The sequence below is a fragment of the Silurus meridionalis genome, chromosome 19, assembly GCF_014805685.1.
Source record: "Silurus meridionalis isolate SWU-2019-XX chromosome 19, ASM1480568v1, whole genome shotgun sequence".
In the NCBI taxonomy this organism is placed as follows: domain Eukaryota; kingdom Metazoa; phylum Chordata; class Actinopteri; order Siluriformes; family Siluridae; genus Silurus; species Silurus meridionalis.
In genome coordinates, this window is record NC_060902.1 from 6583529 (window position 1) to 6603277 (window position 19749).

The window sequence follows — 19749 nt, forward strand, 5'->3', positions numbered from 1 at the left end:
TAAAAAAATTCAAAGTCTAAAGTATGCTATTAGAAGTATGGCAACAGATTTTCAGTTTAGTTTTTATACTTAATTTGTAACATTATTAAAACAGAAAGCTGTGAGCTTTCCTTTTACGCTAGTCTGTGCATCCAGTATTTGTTACTGATGTAGCCCAAATGCAAAACCAAAAAATATATTGGTTGATTAACTAAATTTGGGATAAATATTTTCCCCAAACTTATTTTTTTTAACATTTCAGTATCATAAAAGATAAATAAAGGTATAATCAAACTTACCCTGGTCACACTTAGGTCCTGAATATGGTGGTTGACAATAACACCGCCCGTCGCCATCCGGACCCGAATTACACGTTCCATGCACACAATCGCACACTAAAGCAAACATACATTAATATTCATAAAGATACATAAAAACAATGTATCACAAAACATAGTTAAGCAATAAAGGTACAACCCTAAATCCAAAAAAGGTTTAACACTGTGTAAAATGTAAATAACAGCAAAATTTTCAATCTCATAAACCCATATTTTATTCACAATAGAACATAAACTGAAAAAATAAAACATTTTAAGGTAAAAAAAAAGGTAATTGTTTGTTTGATGGCAATAACACATCTCCAAAAAGTTGGGACAGGGCCATGTTTACCACTGTATAACATCCGCTCTTCTTTTGACAAATAACTTGTGGGGATTTATTTTTCGTTACATGATGTTATTATGAATTCGTATTTTTTCAGTTGGTGAAATTTGTGTATACCGTATTTTTCAGACTATAAGCCACTTCTTTTTCCCACGTTTTGAACCCCGCGGCTTAAACAACGAAGCGGCTTATTTATGAATTTTTCCTGGGTTTTTCCCGGTTTCATAAACTTCAAGCTAAAAAACTGAACCCCATAACATTAGACCAATGACATTTCCAAACGGAAACGGAAAAACGCACCTCACCTGTGTTCTGAGCTGCACGGCTTCGGGAGAAAAAAATATTTTTTTTTAAACGCACGACGATGCCAAAAGATAAACTCCCGAGAGAGATAGTTGTGAAAGGAAGGATGAAGACAGTGAACAGTGACTTTCATGGTCGGCTACTGTTTAGATACAAGCCGTTTTAACGCGTTGAGTCTGGGTGAAGGGAGAGCTCGCTAACTCCAGTTGCAACAGAAATCATATAAGCACAGACAGGTTTCCAAAACTCGTGCTTTTTTATTTTTCTTGGCAACAGCGTTACGGGTTACTCAAAGAAACTTAGAAATCAGCATCAGAAAATAATAAGGACATATTCCTCGGTCTTGCACACACGCAGTAAAATGTAGTGCCAGGCTATTATATATGGGTGCGCTTTATAGTCCGGAAATTACGGTACTTCAGGCAGGCCAATTCATCGCCCTTTTATTTTGAAGCCATGCTGTTGTAATAGATGCAGTTTTCAGTTAAACATTGTCTTGCTGACATTTGCAAGGCCCAAAAAATCCATTATCTGGATGAAAGCATATGTTGCTTTAAATCCTGCATATACCTTTCATTGCATTAAAGCAATGATGTTACCTTTCCAGATGTCCAAGCTGCCCATTTAATAGCCACTAACACACCCTCATGCCATCAAAGATGCAGGCTTTTCACCAATCATTCCGTGGTTTCCAAAAACAAATCTTGCAAATCATTGCAATCTGGATTTATTCACATTTTACACATCCTCCCAACTTTTTTGAAATTGGAGTTGTATATTATATGTAATTAGTTGAGTTATAATGTTTTTGTGTGAGACTGATGTTATGTGACTATGCTCCTTTGTAATTGAAAACTTAGTTGTACAACATAACAATGCAATCTTAAATGCCACGGTAGTATCTGAGGATATTATAAATACAAATTCAAGAATACAAAGCATAACAAAGTGGAAAAAAAGCAAAAGTTACACACCTGAGCTGCAGCGCTCACCATAGGCCTTCTCATTAGAGCATTTCTGACATGCAAAGCCAGAGAAGCCTTCCTGCAAATACACTTAGTCACTAGACTAGAAAGCAGAGCAATGCAGTTGGCTGTAGTTTTGAATGTCATTTAAACACAAATTCTACACAGCAGAATGATTTTACACTGATTACTCATGACCACAGACACAGTTGTTTGTAAACTTAAATACTTCTGTACTTAAGTAGTTCAACCTATTATAAGGTGTAAATATAAAAAAGTAATGAAAGTTTTATAAATTACCTCACACACACAGGTGCCATTCCCGGATTCACCATCCATGCAGGTACCATGCCAATTACACACTTTTCCTGACAATTTCGGACAAGCTTAACAAATAAAACATTGCCTTAATACAGTGCATTGTAGCAACATAAACACTATCTAAATCAGAATTAAATATATTGTTATCAAGCTCACGTGAACACAGAGAACCGAAAAAGCCAGGACAGCATCGCTTGATCAGAGTGACTTTCTCACAGGAACGAGAGCAGCCAGGCAGCTCCAGCTGGCGACTGCCGATTTGTACCCTATACCTGAGAAATCAGACACAACACGAGATAGAATTTCCAGAAATCCTAATTCAATACATTTAGTAAAAAAATATATTGTCTTTTCCATTATGACAATGTACAATATAATTCTGTCAGATTTTAGATGCTTTTAGACATTTTCTAATTCTATTGTCTAAGCATTTTGCTTGTTTCTAAAAAAAAAAAACTTGAATAAGAAGCATTTAAGAAGCATTAGTTACAATGTTTAGAATTTATTTGGTTGATTGTAGTCTTAAAAAAGAAGAATTTAAACAATTTGACTATACAGTCAAATATAGGCATTTTCCCTTTTTTTTTTTTTTTTTTTGCACTGCTTGATCCAGATAATCAAAGGCATCAGCAGATACACAATGTACAAAATATATTTAATGTCCCAAAAAGTGTAAATAAAAGGCAAATGAAGCAAACATTATATATATATATATATATATATATATATATATATATATATATATATATATATATATATATATATATATATATATATATGAATTATATATATATATATATATAATTATTATACTTTTTTTTTTCAATATGTGTTTTTTTTTTTTATTTTATACTATTCCACCTCCTAATGACACGCAGTGATTCAACTTTGACAATGTGACAGTGTAACAGTGTGTCAAGAACCACATGAACAAGTCTATTAATTTCTATAATAACTGGATAATTAATTTCAGTTAAGTTTATGAGTGTGTAATGATTTAGGCACGCAGCTACTTGTGCTAACTTGTTATAGGAAACAAAAGCAAAAATCAGAGGCCAAACATTTTCACACAGCATTCATTTCATTTTCCTGACAACTAAACTGTCAATTCATTTGTATTTGTTTTAAATCACAAAATATGATGTGTCCTTGATAAAACACGGTTTCTGTCCTGCAGCCCTTAGCTTAAATCCACATGTAAACATTACACCTGGTAGTGATGGAGCAAATTCTTGCAGATTTCTTGTACAAAGCTACATGAGATGATTTCATTTACCGGCACTCATCATCAGTTGAAGTCTTCTTAAAGCTCTTTGGGCAGACAATAGCAGGTGCAGCAGCACAAGACGTGCAAATAGTTGAGTGGCGGACAGTGAGTGGCTCATCACAACGATTCGAGGTAGCCTTGGGGCAAATCAACAAATCAGATTATGGAAACATAATGTGTCTTTTTAAACCCATTAAAACTGGTTGTGTTTGGGGTGTCTGAAGTTACAGTGAGATTTTAGGAAGAACATTTGGCTACAAGTTACTTTAAAAAATTCCTAAACCTTATGCACTAAAGATACTTTAAGTTCAAAACAACTTACCTCAGTTTGTAAAGTACACAGCACTATGACTCCTAAAGTGAAGAGATAATGCATGGCTACTTTTTGAGTTCACAGCACTCCCAAAATCCACAAAGATAAGAAAAAATTCCACTCAAACCTCCTGTAAACCATTAGTTATGAGGCGGGATAGAGAAGTTTCACTCTTTCATGTCCACAAGTTCTTTAACATTCTTCTTGCTTTTGGGGAATAAGTGTCAGTCTGTTCCTGGTGAGCAAGAGAGGTTCTCTAACTCACCATACACTGTTTCAAAAGAAAGTAGAACAAGTAAACGATCTCTTCCTGACAGGAGAAATGGACGGATTTCCTGTGCCATGTCTGTTAGGAAATCCGCACTTGTCAGCTGACCGTTGTGCAAGGTTCAGCAAAATGCAGAGAGTGACAAACATTGTTAAAAGGTGTCCAGGAACACATTTATTACATACAGATACAAATTACATGTTAGGATTTCAGTGGTTTCAACAGATTAGCAAACTGGACCATTGACTGACCACTTACATAATCCAAAGTGTGGGAAAATGTGTAGAGAATGTATCTGTATCGTCCACTATTCCTTGTAAAAAATCCAAATTCCTGTCAGATCACAATACATTTCCAACTTAATACTCTATATTTGATTGACTTGAAAGGAAATGTGTTCCATTTATCATAATTGATGTACAGGGTATATAATAATACCAAACAGAGGACCAGGTGCTTATCATCAGCAAGGCTAAAGTGTAAAATGGGCAATTGTTGAAGTACTGTTGCTCATGCCATATCCATTAAACAACACACCAATGTATTTATATACATATAAAATTTCCATCAAATCGCATTCTCATTAATAAGTTCTGCAGTGGTCAAATCTATGTTTGTTGTTTGTTGTGCATCACTAACACAATTTTGAGTGAATGACTGTATGAATGTATGGAAAGAAAACATTATCATCTGCTGCAAAACCACGGAATTTTTACATGCAAAGTATTTTTTTATTATTATATGGACAATTTATTTGCACAAACACACATTTACTGTACTGGCCATGTACATTTGTTTATTGTCTGATTGTGCTCTGTTGTTTGCAGAACAACACAACTTTACAACTGTTGTTTGTAGAACTGCACTTTACAGTATGTAGCCCTGTGTATTGAGTCAATGTGTTAATTTAAGTTTTCTTAAGTAGCATCTTGGTCCTGGAGAAACATTGCTTCGTTCCACATTGTACATTAGTGTATGTGCTTGAAATGACATTTAAAAAGCCACTCGACTAATGGAATAAACTTCCAACTGGTTGTCCGAACAAACAGACTCGTGGTATTTTGTAGCCAATGAACAAATTGGCGTAAACGTAAAAGGACTATTACAGTGTCTCTAATTCCTGAGCCAGTTCTAACCTGGACTATGTACAGTGATATATAAATGTCAGATTCAGTCTTATCTATACAGTTAAAAACATGTAACACAACAGATAGGAAAATGCTTGATCTGCAGAAAAATTGGATTTGGTAAGAAAAAAAGGAAAAAAAAAACAGTGCTGCGTAATCAGAATAATAGTTTTCTTTCCTGACATTGTTTTGCTCCCACATTTTAACAGAACTCTCAAGTAGGAAATGTGCCAAAGTAGGCCGGTTCATAAGTTCACAGTTATTAACAGGAATTTGTGATATATTTGTAAATGCAGTTACAATTCTTATAGCATATACAGTACAGACCAAAAGTTTGGACACACCTTCTCATTCAAAGAGTTTTCTTTATTTTCATGACTATGAAAATTGTAGAGTCACACTGAAGGCATCAAGGGCTATTTGACCAAGAAGGAGAGTGATGGGGTGCTGCGCCAGATGACCTGGCCTCCACAGTCACCGGACCTGAACCCAATCGAGATGTTTAGGGGTGAGCTGGACCGCAGAGTGAAGGCAAAAGGGCCAACAAGTGCCAAGCATCTCTCGGGGAACTCCTTCAAGACTGTTGGAAGACCATTTCAGGTGACTACCTCTTGAAGCTCATCAAGAGAATGCCAAGAGTGTGCAAAGCAGTAATCAAAGCAAAAGGTGGCTACTTTGAAGAACCTACAATATGACATTTTTCAGTTGTTTCACACTTTTTTGTTATGTATATAATTCCATATATAATTCCACATGTGTTAATTCATAGTTTTGATGCCTTCAGTGTGAATCTACAATTTTCATAGTCATGAAAATAAAGAAAACTTTTTGAATGAGAAGGTGTGTCCAAACTTTTGGTCTGTACTGTATATATATATTAATTAGATGAGTAGATTAAAATAAATTGTGCTGCGATGGCGCATTGTGGCAGCCGTTCGTGAGTGGTCTGGCTCTGCCCTTCAGTGAACTGCTGCCACACATATTATTAACAGTACCAGTATATTCATCTTTATATAAATATATTCATTTATATTCAATATACAGTGGAACCCGGTTATCTCGCCCTCGGTTACCTCGACAACCCTATTAAGTCGACGTTTTTGAAGTGGAACTTTTCTAAGCATTTTTTATCGGTTATGTCGGTTACCCTGATATCTCGAGCACAAGGGGGGAAAAAATTTGCCATTTAACGTCGGTTATCTCGGTGCAGCCGCAGAAGAACTCGCGAAAGTGGCGGAAAAATCAAGTCTTACAGCTGCTACAGGTGTTGTATTGTATACTGGTGAATCTCTGCTGTTAGTTAGTGCACATATGCCTTTTGTTGTTAAATGTTATGCAATAAACGGGAGGCGAAAGCGAACGTGGGATGAGCAAAAACATAGAATGAACACCGGCAGGATCGGGGGAAATCCGCGATGCGCTTTGGGAAGAAAAGCGCAGCCGTTGAGAGAGTGCCGGTGGGAAGACACGTACCGGGATACACATGAGCGATAACAACGACCGCCATGAACCAACATATACCAACAATAACGGACGGTGAGAGTGTGGAAGTTTAAATAGGAGCTGGTGATGATGATAAACGAGCACCATATGTGAGAAAGCGGCCGAGAAAGCACATGACACGCTGAAGGGGGCTGAAGGGGGCGTGGCAGGTGGTTTCCTGACAGATAAGCATGTACTGTATGTATTTTTATAGCATGCCTTCATCAAACAAATCGCAGCAACGCTGTTGGGTAAAAAACCCCTCCAAAAACACGTGCATGCACATTCTCATTTATTAACGCACATCATGTACATAAAGAAATTTCAAGCACGTTAATGTATTGCCGCCATTTTGATTTTCGTTTATCTCGATCATCGGTTACCTCGATGCTTTTTGGCGACCCCCTAGGACATCGACATAACCGGGTTCCACTGTATTCATATTCATGTTTTACAGCACATACAAAACCCTCAGTAAGACAAATAGTATTATCATTCAATTTATTATACCACTGTACTGCTCTTAAATTTTATTGTTTTGAAGAATTGGCTTAATATTACATTAACTTCCATTTCCATAAAATTCCATTGAACAACAGCTTTTCTTTTTTCTTTTTTTTTTCTTTTTTTTTTTTTTTTGCATAGTTTTAATGCATTAGTTCTAATGCATTTTTCTAATATTTGTTCAAATTAGTTTTCTGCCATGAAAAAGTCTTTATTACAGATGACTTACAGTGGGTTTTTTTGGGGTGGGGGTTTGTATAGTAAGCTACAAAGTGGGGAAGCTCTGATTATGAGATGTTGGACTTCTGATCGGAAGGTCAAATCCCAGCACCAGAAAGTTGCCACTGCTGGGGCCCTTGAGCAGGGGCCTTAACCTTCAACTGCTTAGTTGTAAGTCCCTCTGTAGATGGGTGTTTGCCAAAAGCTATAAATGCAAATACAAATGTACACAGGAGGAAAAAAAAAGAGAGGTTGGTGAGGTACCCATAATTGTAATTGTTTATCACATGTTCCACAAAACAACAACTGTAAGTGGATACAAAATGTTCCTGTTATGGGAAAACAATCAATTCAAGGTGGTAGAATTAAACCTTTTTTCAGGCTGCATGTTTGTTTCAAATGTTTTAAGATGGCAGTAGAATAGTAGAACGATCAATGATTACAATTTTAACTTGATTATCCTTTCAATTAAAAATCTTATTCACGTTCTGCTGATTGAGCAGTTGTAGGTTTTTATCCAACACTTGCATGATTCAGCTATTTCATAGTGTCTTGACATAATCAGCTGATTATGCTTTCAAAAAAAACTTTCCTGCCTGTAACAAATAGTCATTGGTTTAAGTGTATGGTTTTAAAGCACCCACAAAAATATTTGTACAGTGAACAATGCTCTGTTCTCTGACCTTTAACACAGAGCACTCTACCTTCCCAAGAAAAACAGGATGCAATGAGGTCGAAAAGAACATATTGCCAAGGTTGCTTTCTAACCAAACTATCTCCAGTAACTTTTTTCACTTTTGTAAAAATCTCATTGTAAGTTTACAAAGTAGCACAAAATCTGAGAAAGTGAATTCAGTTCATGTATTGCTCAGCTCCGCTTAACACTTAACCCTTTTTTTTTTTACTGTCCCTTCATTTATGCATATTAACAGAGTTAGGGTTGTGGCACATAGTCAAAAATATTAAGTAGTTCTATTTATACAGTATTTTAAATTAGTTTATGTTCTCTTAAAATGTAAGTTTTCAAATCTTGGAGAATGGAAAAGGAGGGTGTAATACAATGTGATTGTGTGGAGAGAAAGCGCTTATACTAAGGGTGTTAACTTTAAGGTTATTAAAAGGAATTAGTCTTTCTTAACTGCTAGATTGCAAAATGTGCCCCACATATTACCACACAACTAAATATTTTTTGGTTGAAATATGTTTTAGGGTTTAAAATCAGGGCAATTTTCTGTTTTACAGTGTAGAAAGAGAGTGTGTTCTGAGATTTATTTAAGTCAAAATGGCAGTTTATTAGCTCTATCTAAAACATTATATCTCCTTGTACAGTAAGTGTACAGTTAGAGGCTATGAGCTTCATTTTTACTCATAAATGTCAGGTTCCGGCTGTTATATGCAGGAGCATTTTGGTTACTGTGTACTGTTTCCCTAGCAGAAATATTCAGAACTTTTTTACATTTTTTATATTAAATCAATTTGTCTTTTTAGTTGTGTGCAAAATTCATGTAACCATTCCTGCAACCCAGAGACTATTTGAGAAGACAAAATTCCACAACCCCATTAGGACTGACTTACACATGAAGGTCATATAGTTTAAATAAAAGAAATAAATCACAGAATGTTTTGCTTTTTTTCAGCTTATAAAATAGAGTTTCCAACAATTATAAGCAATAACTCCAGTTTTATTAAATATTTTATCTAATTATATAAAGCTCTTGAATTGATTTCGAGGTATGTCTTATCTCAGAAATGAGGTATGTACATTAAACAATTCATCCTGCTATCAGCAGTCACATCATTTATAAACATACCAGGTTCAATGGTAGCTATGCATTCCCATGTCAAAACACTTCCTCTATGTTTGACAGATGATGTGCTGATGCTTTGGCTCTTGAGCCCTTCCTTTCTTTCTCCTTCTTCCTATAATGTTGGTACACGTGGTTTAATCTTGTTTCACATTTGTCCAAAGAATATTGTTCCTTAACTAGACAGGTTTAATTTGAGATGTTTTCTAGTTTACCAGTAGTATGTATCTTTAAGTCAACCCTTTGCGGTTACATTCATGAAGGCATCTCTTGGTTGCAGACTTTGATATAGATTAACTAACCTCTTTAAGAGTGTTTTAAAAACAGTTTTAAACGTTTTTTTTTTTTACCAAGGAAAAATATTGTGTGATCTAGCTGGGGTCACTAGAAGGCATCGGAATCATGTTTCGGCTGATCTTGCTGATTGGTCATTTTTTCTTTTTTTTCAAGCCTGATGAGGTCTTTTTCGGCTTTGATTTTGCCTTAGATAGCATATTGACAGTTTCTTTAAACAGCTACAAATTGTTTCTATTTTGAATTTGACATAAAATAAGGAGCAAACAGACCACTTCTGGCAATTACTCCAACTGCTTTTCAGTCAATGTTTAATCAATTGAATGCTGTTAAAATGGAGGGACTACATTTAAAAAATGGATGGATTTCCTAAAGGGGTCATGTTCTTTTTACATAGCAAAATTTCAGAAAGGGTGTATTTCCCAGTGGTGGGCGGTCAGAGCCAGCAAAGCTTTCTCTGCTGGCCTCAACACTATCAGAAACACCGACCTACATTGACCTAAATTCTAATATTTGTTTCATGAAATTGTATTAATTTATTCCCCACAGTTTATTCTCTTCATTTTGTAGTGTTTCTCTTGGCTGCACTGCTTCCAGTACGTGTATGTAGATGTTAGATTTTTTGTCCAGTCAGATTTCTATCTGTGTGTCAATCTAATCTGCAGGGCCTTCAAAGACTGTACTGCTGGCTTTTTTACCTTAGTCTCTATTAGAAATTAGTCTGTTTTTTTAACCAATTGGATTTTAAATTCGGGCTAGCTGGCCCAGGATAATGTCAGCATTTTTCCATCATCTGATTGGTTGGTCAGAGGGAAACTGTTACCGCCAAGTTCGACTTGTTTTGCTCTGCACACATTAATACATCAGAGATAGATGTTTTTTATGCCTACAGAGGAAGACAAGTTTATTTGGTCTCAGACATTTTCAATTTCAAGAAAAGCTAGACATCGTGAGGAGAGGTCGGCCAACCCCGAAGCTAGCTAACTTGTCTTAGCCCGGGAAAGGGTTTGTTTGCCATTTCCAGACCAGTGAATACGACCGGTATCACTGGATTACAGCCTCTGAGGAGCAGTGCAAATGATGAGTATGCATCTCTGGTGAGAAGGTTGTATTTTATTTACATTTTTATGTTTTTGTTATGTTATTAGACAAATATTGGTTCTGAACTGCTCCAGATGATGTAGATGGCACAGTTGAGGTTGTAGTGTAGAGGTTTGGAGCTTGTTTTAGTTAAATGGTATTCATACTCCATATGTGAAGTTCCTCTCTTTCTGCAATGCCGCATTATTGCATTTTTGTATAGTATTAATGGTTTCTATAATGGTTGTATTAAGAGGTGGATTAATTCGGGTAAGTCCTCACTGAAGGCCCAGGTACCAAATGCACGGCCCACCACTGGTATTTCCAAATACTTATGTAACTGACTGTACAAATTCACTCATTACACTATCATTAACATAGATTACTCATTATTTAATGTGTTCATTTCATTTCTATAGCACTAGAAGTGATACACTACAGATGAATTTATTTAAATGTAATACTTGGAGTTTAATTTGGGCTTGATGTTATCTAATGTTGTGTAATACTAAACTAATATTATTAATACTAACTTGACAGCAGCAACTTTGAAAATGAAGCACTCACAGAAAAGGACACATTTGCAATGAACACGTTTATTTTTGTGTGTAAAAAAAAAAAAAGTGCATGCTGAGTTCTGAATATTCAAGGCAAATAATGGCATAAAAAGAAATTAATGGTTGCAGGTAGTCTACTGTAAACGTTCCTATTGTGTAAAGCAAAACATTTAGCCTGTACAACTCAAAATATCATTGCTTAAAAAGCCAGAATTCTTGAAAACATAAAACACATGAAAACAAAAATTAAAATAAACAAGGAACTGACATTTTGCCATTTCAAATAAAAGACAACATTTAATAATGCGTAGTTCTTTTCAGTCATTTCCATTTGGCAGATTGTACACAGCAGCAGATAAATAAAATATAAGCAGAGAGATGAAGAGCAAAAGTTTGAAACCTGATAAAAAAAAGAAAATTACACTCGTGTGGACTCTATACATTTTCCCAGGATGCATTGTGTTGAAAGATTTAGTAAAAATATAACAGTGTGTGTGCATGTGTGTTTAAATATGAAGTCAGAGAGGATTTACAGTTTCTTTACTTCCTCTGAATAACATGATAATAACTATATCCACTGTTATAGTTCCAGCTTTTGTTTTAGGTTTCCCCTTTTAGGATCTGGTGTATTGTAATTTTGAAAATATAAAAACAGAGGGGTTTATTAAAGAGGGGTTTATTTAAACCCCTCTATACAACCCACAAAAGGTAAAACACAGGTCACTGACTTATGCTAGTGTGTTGGTGGCACTTGTGACCAATATTCTCATCATCATGTATGCTGTATTGCCTGACCCTGGAAGCCTGAAGACTTCATAAAGAAAACTAAAGCTGGGACTAAATTTGAAGTTAAGACTAAACCCAGTCATCTCTTTCTAGATTTGTTTTTCTATTACCTTTATAACCTCCATTAGCCTGTGAGCTCCAGCGGAAGTTCCCGGCTGCATAGTATTTCCCATTGGCGAGCCAGAAGTGAGATCAGTCTCTCTCTGCTGTCCGCACCAGGCACAAAAATACACCACTGCACTTCGCTCTCAGCCCCGTCAGCACCCTGCATCCGTTTCCTTTCCTTCTCATCTGAGAAATGATCCATGGTCAAATGGCACAGCAGATCAGGCCCAGGCACGTCATCAAAGACCAGTGTGAGCGCCTGTGGGTACGGCTGGTATCCCATGAGCACACGGTCAAGGTCTCGAATCCTGCGTGCGTCCGTGAGCCTGTATTTATCCCTCTGAGGAGGCTCTTTGGCAAACTGGGGCAATGGGTAGCTGATGTAGTCCTCGTCCAATAGAAAGACATGAGTGCTGCTCAGGACGAGGCTCTTTGGATGCAACTCGGCCCTCGTACCCGGACCACTCTGCACCTGGAACACCAGGGCATAGAACAGGACGTTGAACGAGTGCGCAGCTCCCTGGGGGCCCTTCCTCTCGGCTGCAATGAAGGTCAAGTCACCGATCTCCTCCTCACTCGGGTAAACAAACTTTACCCGGCTTGAGTGCACCAGCTCGTAGTTCTCCATTTTGCCTATTTTGGGGATTAAACGCAAAACACATGTAATTTATATATTGCATATATGACATAAACCAAAAAAAAAAAAAAAAAAAAAGTGATGTTTCGAAATGGAGAATAAAATAAGTGTCCTGACGCAAACTCATTGTTAGACACCACATCCTGTAGCTTTGCTTCATCTGCATACGTTAAACTTCTGAACATTATTAGGTTGCCTGACCTACATTGCTTAGGCAACATCTGCTATGTTTTCTACTGCTGTTAACTGGCAGCTTTGGTTAAAAAGAAAATTATATCTGGTTGTCATTATATCATATAACATCACAAAACACCACTGCCAATGTCAACTATAGAAAAAACAAGCAAGACAAGACAAACCCAACAGAAGACACAGACAGGCGGCATGACTACGGTATTTTTATCGTCTCTGAGGTTGCTTCAGCTCCGCTTTCTGATTTCACTTCTGGCATTAGGAATTGTGGACAAGGTTGAAAAAGAAAATTATTTGTTATCACATTTACCTTAGGGCTGCAGGGGGACTGAAACAGGCAGAATTCTTTTGGTTTCATTTCATGAGCAATTTGGATATAACTAAATCTGTATGTAAAATAAAATAAACCCACCTCATAAAGAGCCCCGATGTAAATATTGCTTTACACTTTACTATACATTCACTGTAGGGATGTTCTAGCCCAGCGGTTAAAAGTTGAACTCCTGATCAAAAGGTCTTCAGTTCAAATGCCACCAATGCCAACCTGCCACCCCTGGGCCCTTGGCAAGGCCATGAACCCTTAACTGCTCAGTTGTATAAATGATACAACTCTTTATAAGTGTAAAGTGATTGAGCTTGAAAAGAGTTTAAATCTTGACACACCAATGAGAGGTGTATTCAGTTTTTTTCTTAATATCTAACTCACCCACTGGTTATCCTCTAAGGTAGACATGATATCTGAATGTGTGATCACCTTATGTGCAAAAGCAGCAATGGCAAACTCTAAAACAGGCTGCAATTAATAGGAATCAAAACTACGGTTCGATACCCAAGAATACGCACTGAAGAGGGCATTTCTGAAGATAACAGTAATCAGGAAGCGCCAAATTTGTGGGACATTTGAAAGATAAAAGAAACTAGGGAGGAACAAATTCTGGGAACTTTCCAAGTTAATGGTAATCTCTCAAATATCAATAGAATGCTCTCTGGTTAATCAGGGTTAAACTGCAATAAACTCTATTTCTGCTTTTTCTCATATACGGTTTCTTGAAGTTTTATTTTTCTGAAGAAAATTATTCATAAAAACTTTCTTTCGGCTTCTCCCATTAGGGGTCCCTCCCCATTTATCCGGGCTTGGGACCGGCAATAAGAGTGCACTGGCTTGTGCAACCCTAATGGCTGGGGTTGGTTCCAAAAAAAAATAAAAAATAAAATAAAAAAAGCCAGCTTTATTGTTGTAGCAATTTTTTTTACACGATTAGGAAAAAAAAAACTTTTATAATCGTTTATTTGGGTTGCCATCAATCAGCATGCAACTGCAATATGTTACCTGAATACATACTACTGAACTCGCTAGTTTCAGTTTCATAAAGAACACTTTAGTTAGAAGTTATACAGAGCTGACCGGGTTGGATTTGCTACCTGTGCTCTTTTTGCCGAACTGTGTGTAGAAGTCTTGGTCTGAAGGCTCTGGTGACGGCGCCGTGTCCAGTAAAGACAGCACACTCATCAGCTGCTGAAGGAAGTGGTGCGTGCTGTAGCTGTCTCTGGTCAGGCAGGAGATGATGTGCTCTGGAGACGTCCCTTTTTAGATAAAAAAATGATAGAGAAAATGAATAGAATAAAGGATGAACAAGTTGTCAAGGTGTCATCTTTTGAGCTTTGGACTATTTAACTATGAAGCTATGAAACGAATTGAAGAGTTTCCCGAAACTAGTAAAATTGGGTTATGAACTGTCATTGAAAGCTAGAAGTTTCAAGAGTTTATTCTTATATTTATAGGAAACAGTTTGTTACACCATACAATTAAATTCTTACTCAGTGAATCCTCTAAGCAGCCTATAAAATTAATTATAGAAATAAGAAAAACAAAAAAAAGATACTAGAAACATATTACAAATGTACAAGATTATGATGCAAATGCAAGCAATAGAGAAATGCATGCATACAGTGGGCAGTGTGCAATGTAACAGCGTAATAGTGATGAACCTTCATCTTTGAGGAAGAAGAAAAAAATAATTATTGCATTATCACTTTAAAAGTTTTAAATTAAAAGTATTATGTAATATTAGAACAAAACAACAGTAGAACTCACAGTTATGTATGTTTAATAGTGAATGTAAGAGAATTTCCACACACAATGAAAAGAGAACTCACTTTGGAACTAAATAGCTGTGTAGCCTTATCACTGAGGCAGTGCAGCCTTATCAGGAAAAAAAGGATGCACTTTGCTAGGGAGCATAAAGATTGGAAACTGGAGCGTGGAAAAAGGTCATACAGACTGATGAGTCCAGATTTATCCTGTTCCAGTGTGATGGGCACATCAGGGTTATAAGAGAGGCGGATGAAGTAATACAGCCATATGCCTGACTGGACGATATGTCAGTGTCACTATCATTATAAATTACATCCCGATGTGCCTATCCGAGAGTATTCATAGTATCAAAGTAAAGTGAGCACAGTCAGCCCTTATATGGTTTGTGTTTTGGGATGAGGATGAAAATGCAGACACCAATTTGACCTGCGATGTTGTATGGTTTAGAGACAGTGGCATTGAGTAAAAGACAGGATGTGGAGCTGGAGGTAGCAGAGCTGAAGATGCTGAGATTTTGTGGGGAGTGACGAGGATGGACAGGATTAAAAACGAGTTTATTAGAGGAACAGCGCACGTTTTAGAGACAAAGTAAAAGAGGCCCGATTGAGGTGATTGATGTCCCTCCTCTGCACATGAGGTTTGGACATGTGCAGAGGAGGGACATGGGATATATCAGTAGGAGCCACCAGGAAGGAGGAAAAAAGGAAGGCCAAGGAGGAGGTATATGGATGTGGTGAAGGAAGACATGCGGGTAGTAGGTTTAAAAGAGGCAGATGTAGAGGACAGAGTAGTATGGAGACAGATGATCTGCTGTTGCGACCCCTAATGGGAGCAGCCAAAAGAAGAAAAAGGAGAAGAAGATAAAGGCAACATCAAACTCCCTAAATTTACATTGATTATTTTTCTACGATGGAAGGTCGTAATATTGTCCTGCTACTACTACTCATCTCTACTCACCCACCACTCGGAAGTACTGGTCAAACAGTCCCACGTTCACGCTGTGCAGCTCATTCAGCTTTATCACAAAGCAAAAAGAGATGAGGAAATCCATGTCCTTGTGGTCTGACGGGTGCCAGCTCCACGTCACTGCATGAAGAAGTGCAGGTTTTTTTGTATGTTAAGTCATGGTTTATAACATGCTAGCAGATGATCTTGGAAACTAGAAATATACCATAAGGAAGACTTTAATTCTAAAGTAAGCATTAAAAGTGAACAGACTAGGTTTATTATCCTAATGATGTCTAAATCATCACACAAGTTGCTCAGAATCTGAAAAAAAATATTGGATTTGAATTTTGACTCCGTGTTACACGCATTATCCAACATATTAACACAGGGAGGTAGTAGCTCGATAGTTAAGATGTTGGACTTCTGATCAGTAAATCATGATTTTATATCCCAACACCACCAAGCTGCCACTGCTGTTCCCTTGAGCAAAGCTCTTAACCCTGAACTGCTCAGTTATATACAATGACATAATTGTAAAGTCACCCTGGATAAAAGGGTTTGCCAAATACCGTAAAATTTTTATGTGAAATATTATAATTAAAGGGTCATTATGCAACCACAAGTGATTTGTGTAATTCGATTTGTACATCAACAGTATCTCACAAAAATGAGTATACCCCTCCCTTTTCAGTAACTATATTAGTAGATCTTCTCAAGGGACAATACTATAGATATGAAACTTAGATATATTTTAAAGTAGTTAATGTGCAGCTTGTGTAGCAGTACAGATTTACTGCCCTTTGAAAATAACTCAACATACAGCCATTATTGTCTAAATAACTGTGTGCGGTATATGTACTGAGCACTGACAAGTGGACCCTCTGTTTCTGCAACCTCTAAACCAGAGGTCCCCAACCCCTGGAACGCAGACCGGCACCGGTCCGTTGGTCAATTGGTCCCGGCCACACAGAAAGAATACATAACTAACATTATTTACGTTTTATTTATTATCTGATTCTGAACGATGTTTTATTTTGGAAAATTACCAGATTCTCTCCTCCAAATCTGTCTATGACTCACTCTTGATGCATGCCATGACTCCTCAGTCACATGTCTTACCTCCATCCGCTACCTTCTTAAAGGAGCTGCTCCAGCCGCTAACACATAATACATTACCGCTAAACTCAAACCCCCAAGCGAGCAAAATGAACAAAAAACAACACAGTGGATTCACGTTTATTATTATATTTAGAAAATACCATTTTTTATGCCGCTCGTATCATTTTATTTTGTTGTATTTATCCACACCTTAAAGGCCGGTCCGTGAAAATATTGTCTGACATTGAGGCAAAAAAGACCACTGTTGGGGACCACTGTTCTAAAGCAATGCTGGCAGCACTCATGCATCTGTTTTTGAAGCCACCTTCTGCACCTGACGCACAGCACGAGGACTCAACTTCCTTGATGGACCCTTGCTGTAACTCAGTTTCAGGGTGTTACAGATCATCCTATAGTCTAGGCCTTCTTTGTGGAGAGCAACAATTCCAATTTTTAAATCCTCAGAGAATCTTTGTCATGATGTGCCATGTTGAACATCCAGTGGTCAGTATGAGAGAATTGTACTTAGAGCACCAAATTCCAACTGCTTAAATACAAGATACACAAATTTGTATGATCCTGTCAAGCAGGCAAAAATGTGAACATGAAGACGACGTGGCTCTGCATAGATACACGACATACAGCTGTTATAACTTAGGGTTTACTTACTTTTGTTGCCAGCTATTTTGAAAATAATGGCTGTATGTCGAGTTATGTTGAGAGAACAGTAAATCTGTACTGCTACACAAACTGCACATTGACTACTCTAAAATATAGAAGTTTCATTTCTATAGTATTGTGTCTTGAGAAGATCTACTAGAAGGGTTGCTGAAATGTGAGGGGTGTACTCATAATACAGTATCACAGATAATATTACATTATAACAGCAAGTGTGTGATTATTTACATTTATTTACATAGCCAAAAACCAATAACCAGCACAATAAAGGGTGGATGTAGATAACTAGAAAAAATGTGTTCCCTTACAAGCTTGATCACTGAGCGTGGACGCAACATCGTCCAGGATATAGTACACGGCTTTGGTAGAGAGCATAACGCAGGCGGTCAGCTCAACGTCAGGGGATTTGTAGAAGAGCACAGATGTCCACAGGATGTGCTTTAGCTCTTCATTTTCCACCTTGAAGAGAACAAAATCAGACCTAGTTTACAGTGGAACCTTGGATTGCGTGTAACATGGTTTATGGATGTTTTGCAGGACGAGCAAAAATCTTTATGAAAATGTAACTTGCATTACAAAAAAATAACATTGAGCATCACGAGAACAAGACGCAAACAGTTCGTGCTTAACTGAGACGATGGTTCTTTCTCTTGCTGCGTAAAACAATGGGAGCTCAGTTCAGCTTCCCGCGTATACGTCCTCATCCTGCGTGTATCCCTCGTACAGGTAGCAATCGCACGAACGTACCGTTTACTATAGTATTGTGACCATGTGTGTTCTCTTGGAAGGAGATTCTCGTTCCAAGCAATAACCCCTTCTCCTCCTCTCTTCCCTCTCTTCTCCCTCACGCAAGCCACGACTCTTTTTAAAGGTAAAGTGCAGGCTAATTTTGTTACATTTTTTACTTCATATTGTGTACTATGCATTGTTATTTGTTTCAGATACATTAGGGACGATAATTTGTACGTGAAATACCGTTAACAATGATTTTTATATGAATATTTTTGGGTGTGTGGAACGAATGATCAGAGTTTACGTTATTTCCTATGGGAAATTTTGCATTGCATTACAAATAAATTGCATTGCGAGCACTTTTTCCGGAACGAATTAAGTTCACAATCGAAGATCCCACTGTATTTTTTATAAGGTGTGGTGAAAAATTGCTAAAAATAGCACAGTGATGTACATTATATATAGTATTATTGTTTTGCATATTTTGCAAATAAGTGTTTTTTAATGTCACAAAATATTTTTAAACTCCAACAAAAATCATTCAAATCAACTAAAGGTATAAATTGGACACAGGCTAATACACAATGCATACCTCTGCGATGTTGTCATGGAAGAAGATTATAAGCTCCTCGGGCCTCAGTGAGGAAAGGTGCTGCAGCGCTGAAGAGAGGGACAGGTGGGACGGACACTGGTTTTCATCCGAGAGCTGCTGGATAAATGAGTCTCCAGGGTTGAGCAGCGACAGGGTTAAATGTGGCTTCTGTGTGTCCTGAGAACCACTTAATATAACAATAAAAAAAAGAGAGAACAATTCAAAACATATACTGTAAAGGAATCCTGTTTACAATATAATTTACTATTTAATAAAACCCAAGAAAATCATGTGACTCATTTGCATAATACAGAGACATCCTCTGGCAAACAAAAAAAAAAAACATGAATCCGTGTTACAATTTACACAAATAACAGCAGCCATCCGTCGTTTGTCACCTGCTTACTCTCAGTTAAAATTCAGAAATATGATTTTCCTGAGAGCTGAAAATCAAACTGACCGAGTGGAAATTATTCACATTAACTGTACATAAAATTATTTTTAGCTCCTGTGTGCATTTAGTTACTGTTAGATTCACAAGCCACCTTTCTCCAGTAAACTCTTACTCTGCCCTTCCTAACGCAACCCTCCCCAATTTATCCGGGCTTGGGACCGGCACTAAGAGTGGCTGGGGTTGGTTCCCTGACCAGGGCTGCAGCGGTGAGAGCGCCGCATCCTAACCACTAGACCACCAGGGACCCTCAAATATATATTACATCATATATAACCCTTTAAATAT

The 19749-nt window shown here is 37.2% G+C and overlaps 2 protein-coding genes across 2 annotated transcripts in view; both read right to left on the reverse strand.

The window, feature by feature from the left end:
• The window catches only part of stab1 (stabilin 1), an 85293-nt gene extending 81200 nt beyond the window's left edge, over positions 1–4093 (reverse strand). Inside the window, exons 1-6 of the mRNA XM_046874903.1 lie at positions 3821–4093; positions 3508–3635; positions 2388–2503; positions 2211–2296; positions 1920–1989; positions 279–374 (exon numbers count right to left, since the gene is read on the reverse strand). Of these exons, the coding sequence (XP_046730859.1) occupies positions 279–374; positions 1920–1989; positions 2211–2296; positions 2388–2503; positions 3508–3635; positions 3821–3874 (550 nt within the window). The 5' untranslated portion in view covers positions 3875–4093. The remainder of the gene's footprint in view (positions 1–278; positions 375–1919; positions 1990–2210; positions 2297–2387; positions 2504–3507; positions 3636–3820) is intronic.
• A 7076-nt stretch (positions 4094–11169) lies between these two features.
• The window catches only part of nisch (nischarin), a 39952-nt gene continuing 31372 nt past the window's right edge, over positions 11170–19749 (reverse strand). The window contains exons 17-21 of the mRNA XM_046875085.1: positions 19011–19197; positions 17995–18145; positions 15920–16048; positions 14290–14451; positions 11170–12671 (exon numbers count right to left, since the gene is read on the reverse strand). Coding sequence (XP_046731041.1) covers positions 12058–12671; positions 14290–14451; positions 15920–16048; positions 17995–18145; positions 19011–19197 — 1243 coding nt within the window. The 3' untranslated portion in view covers positions 11170–12057. The remainder of the gene's footprint in view (positions 12672–14289; positions 14452–15919; positions 16049–17994; positions 18146–19010; positions 19198–19749) is intronic.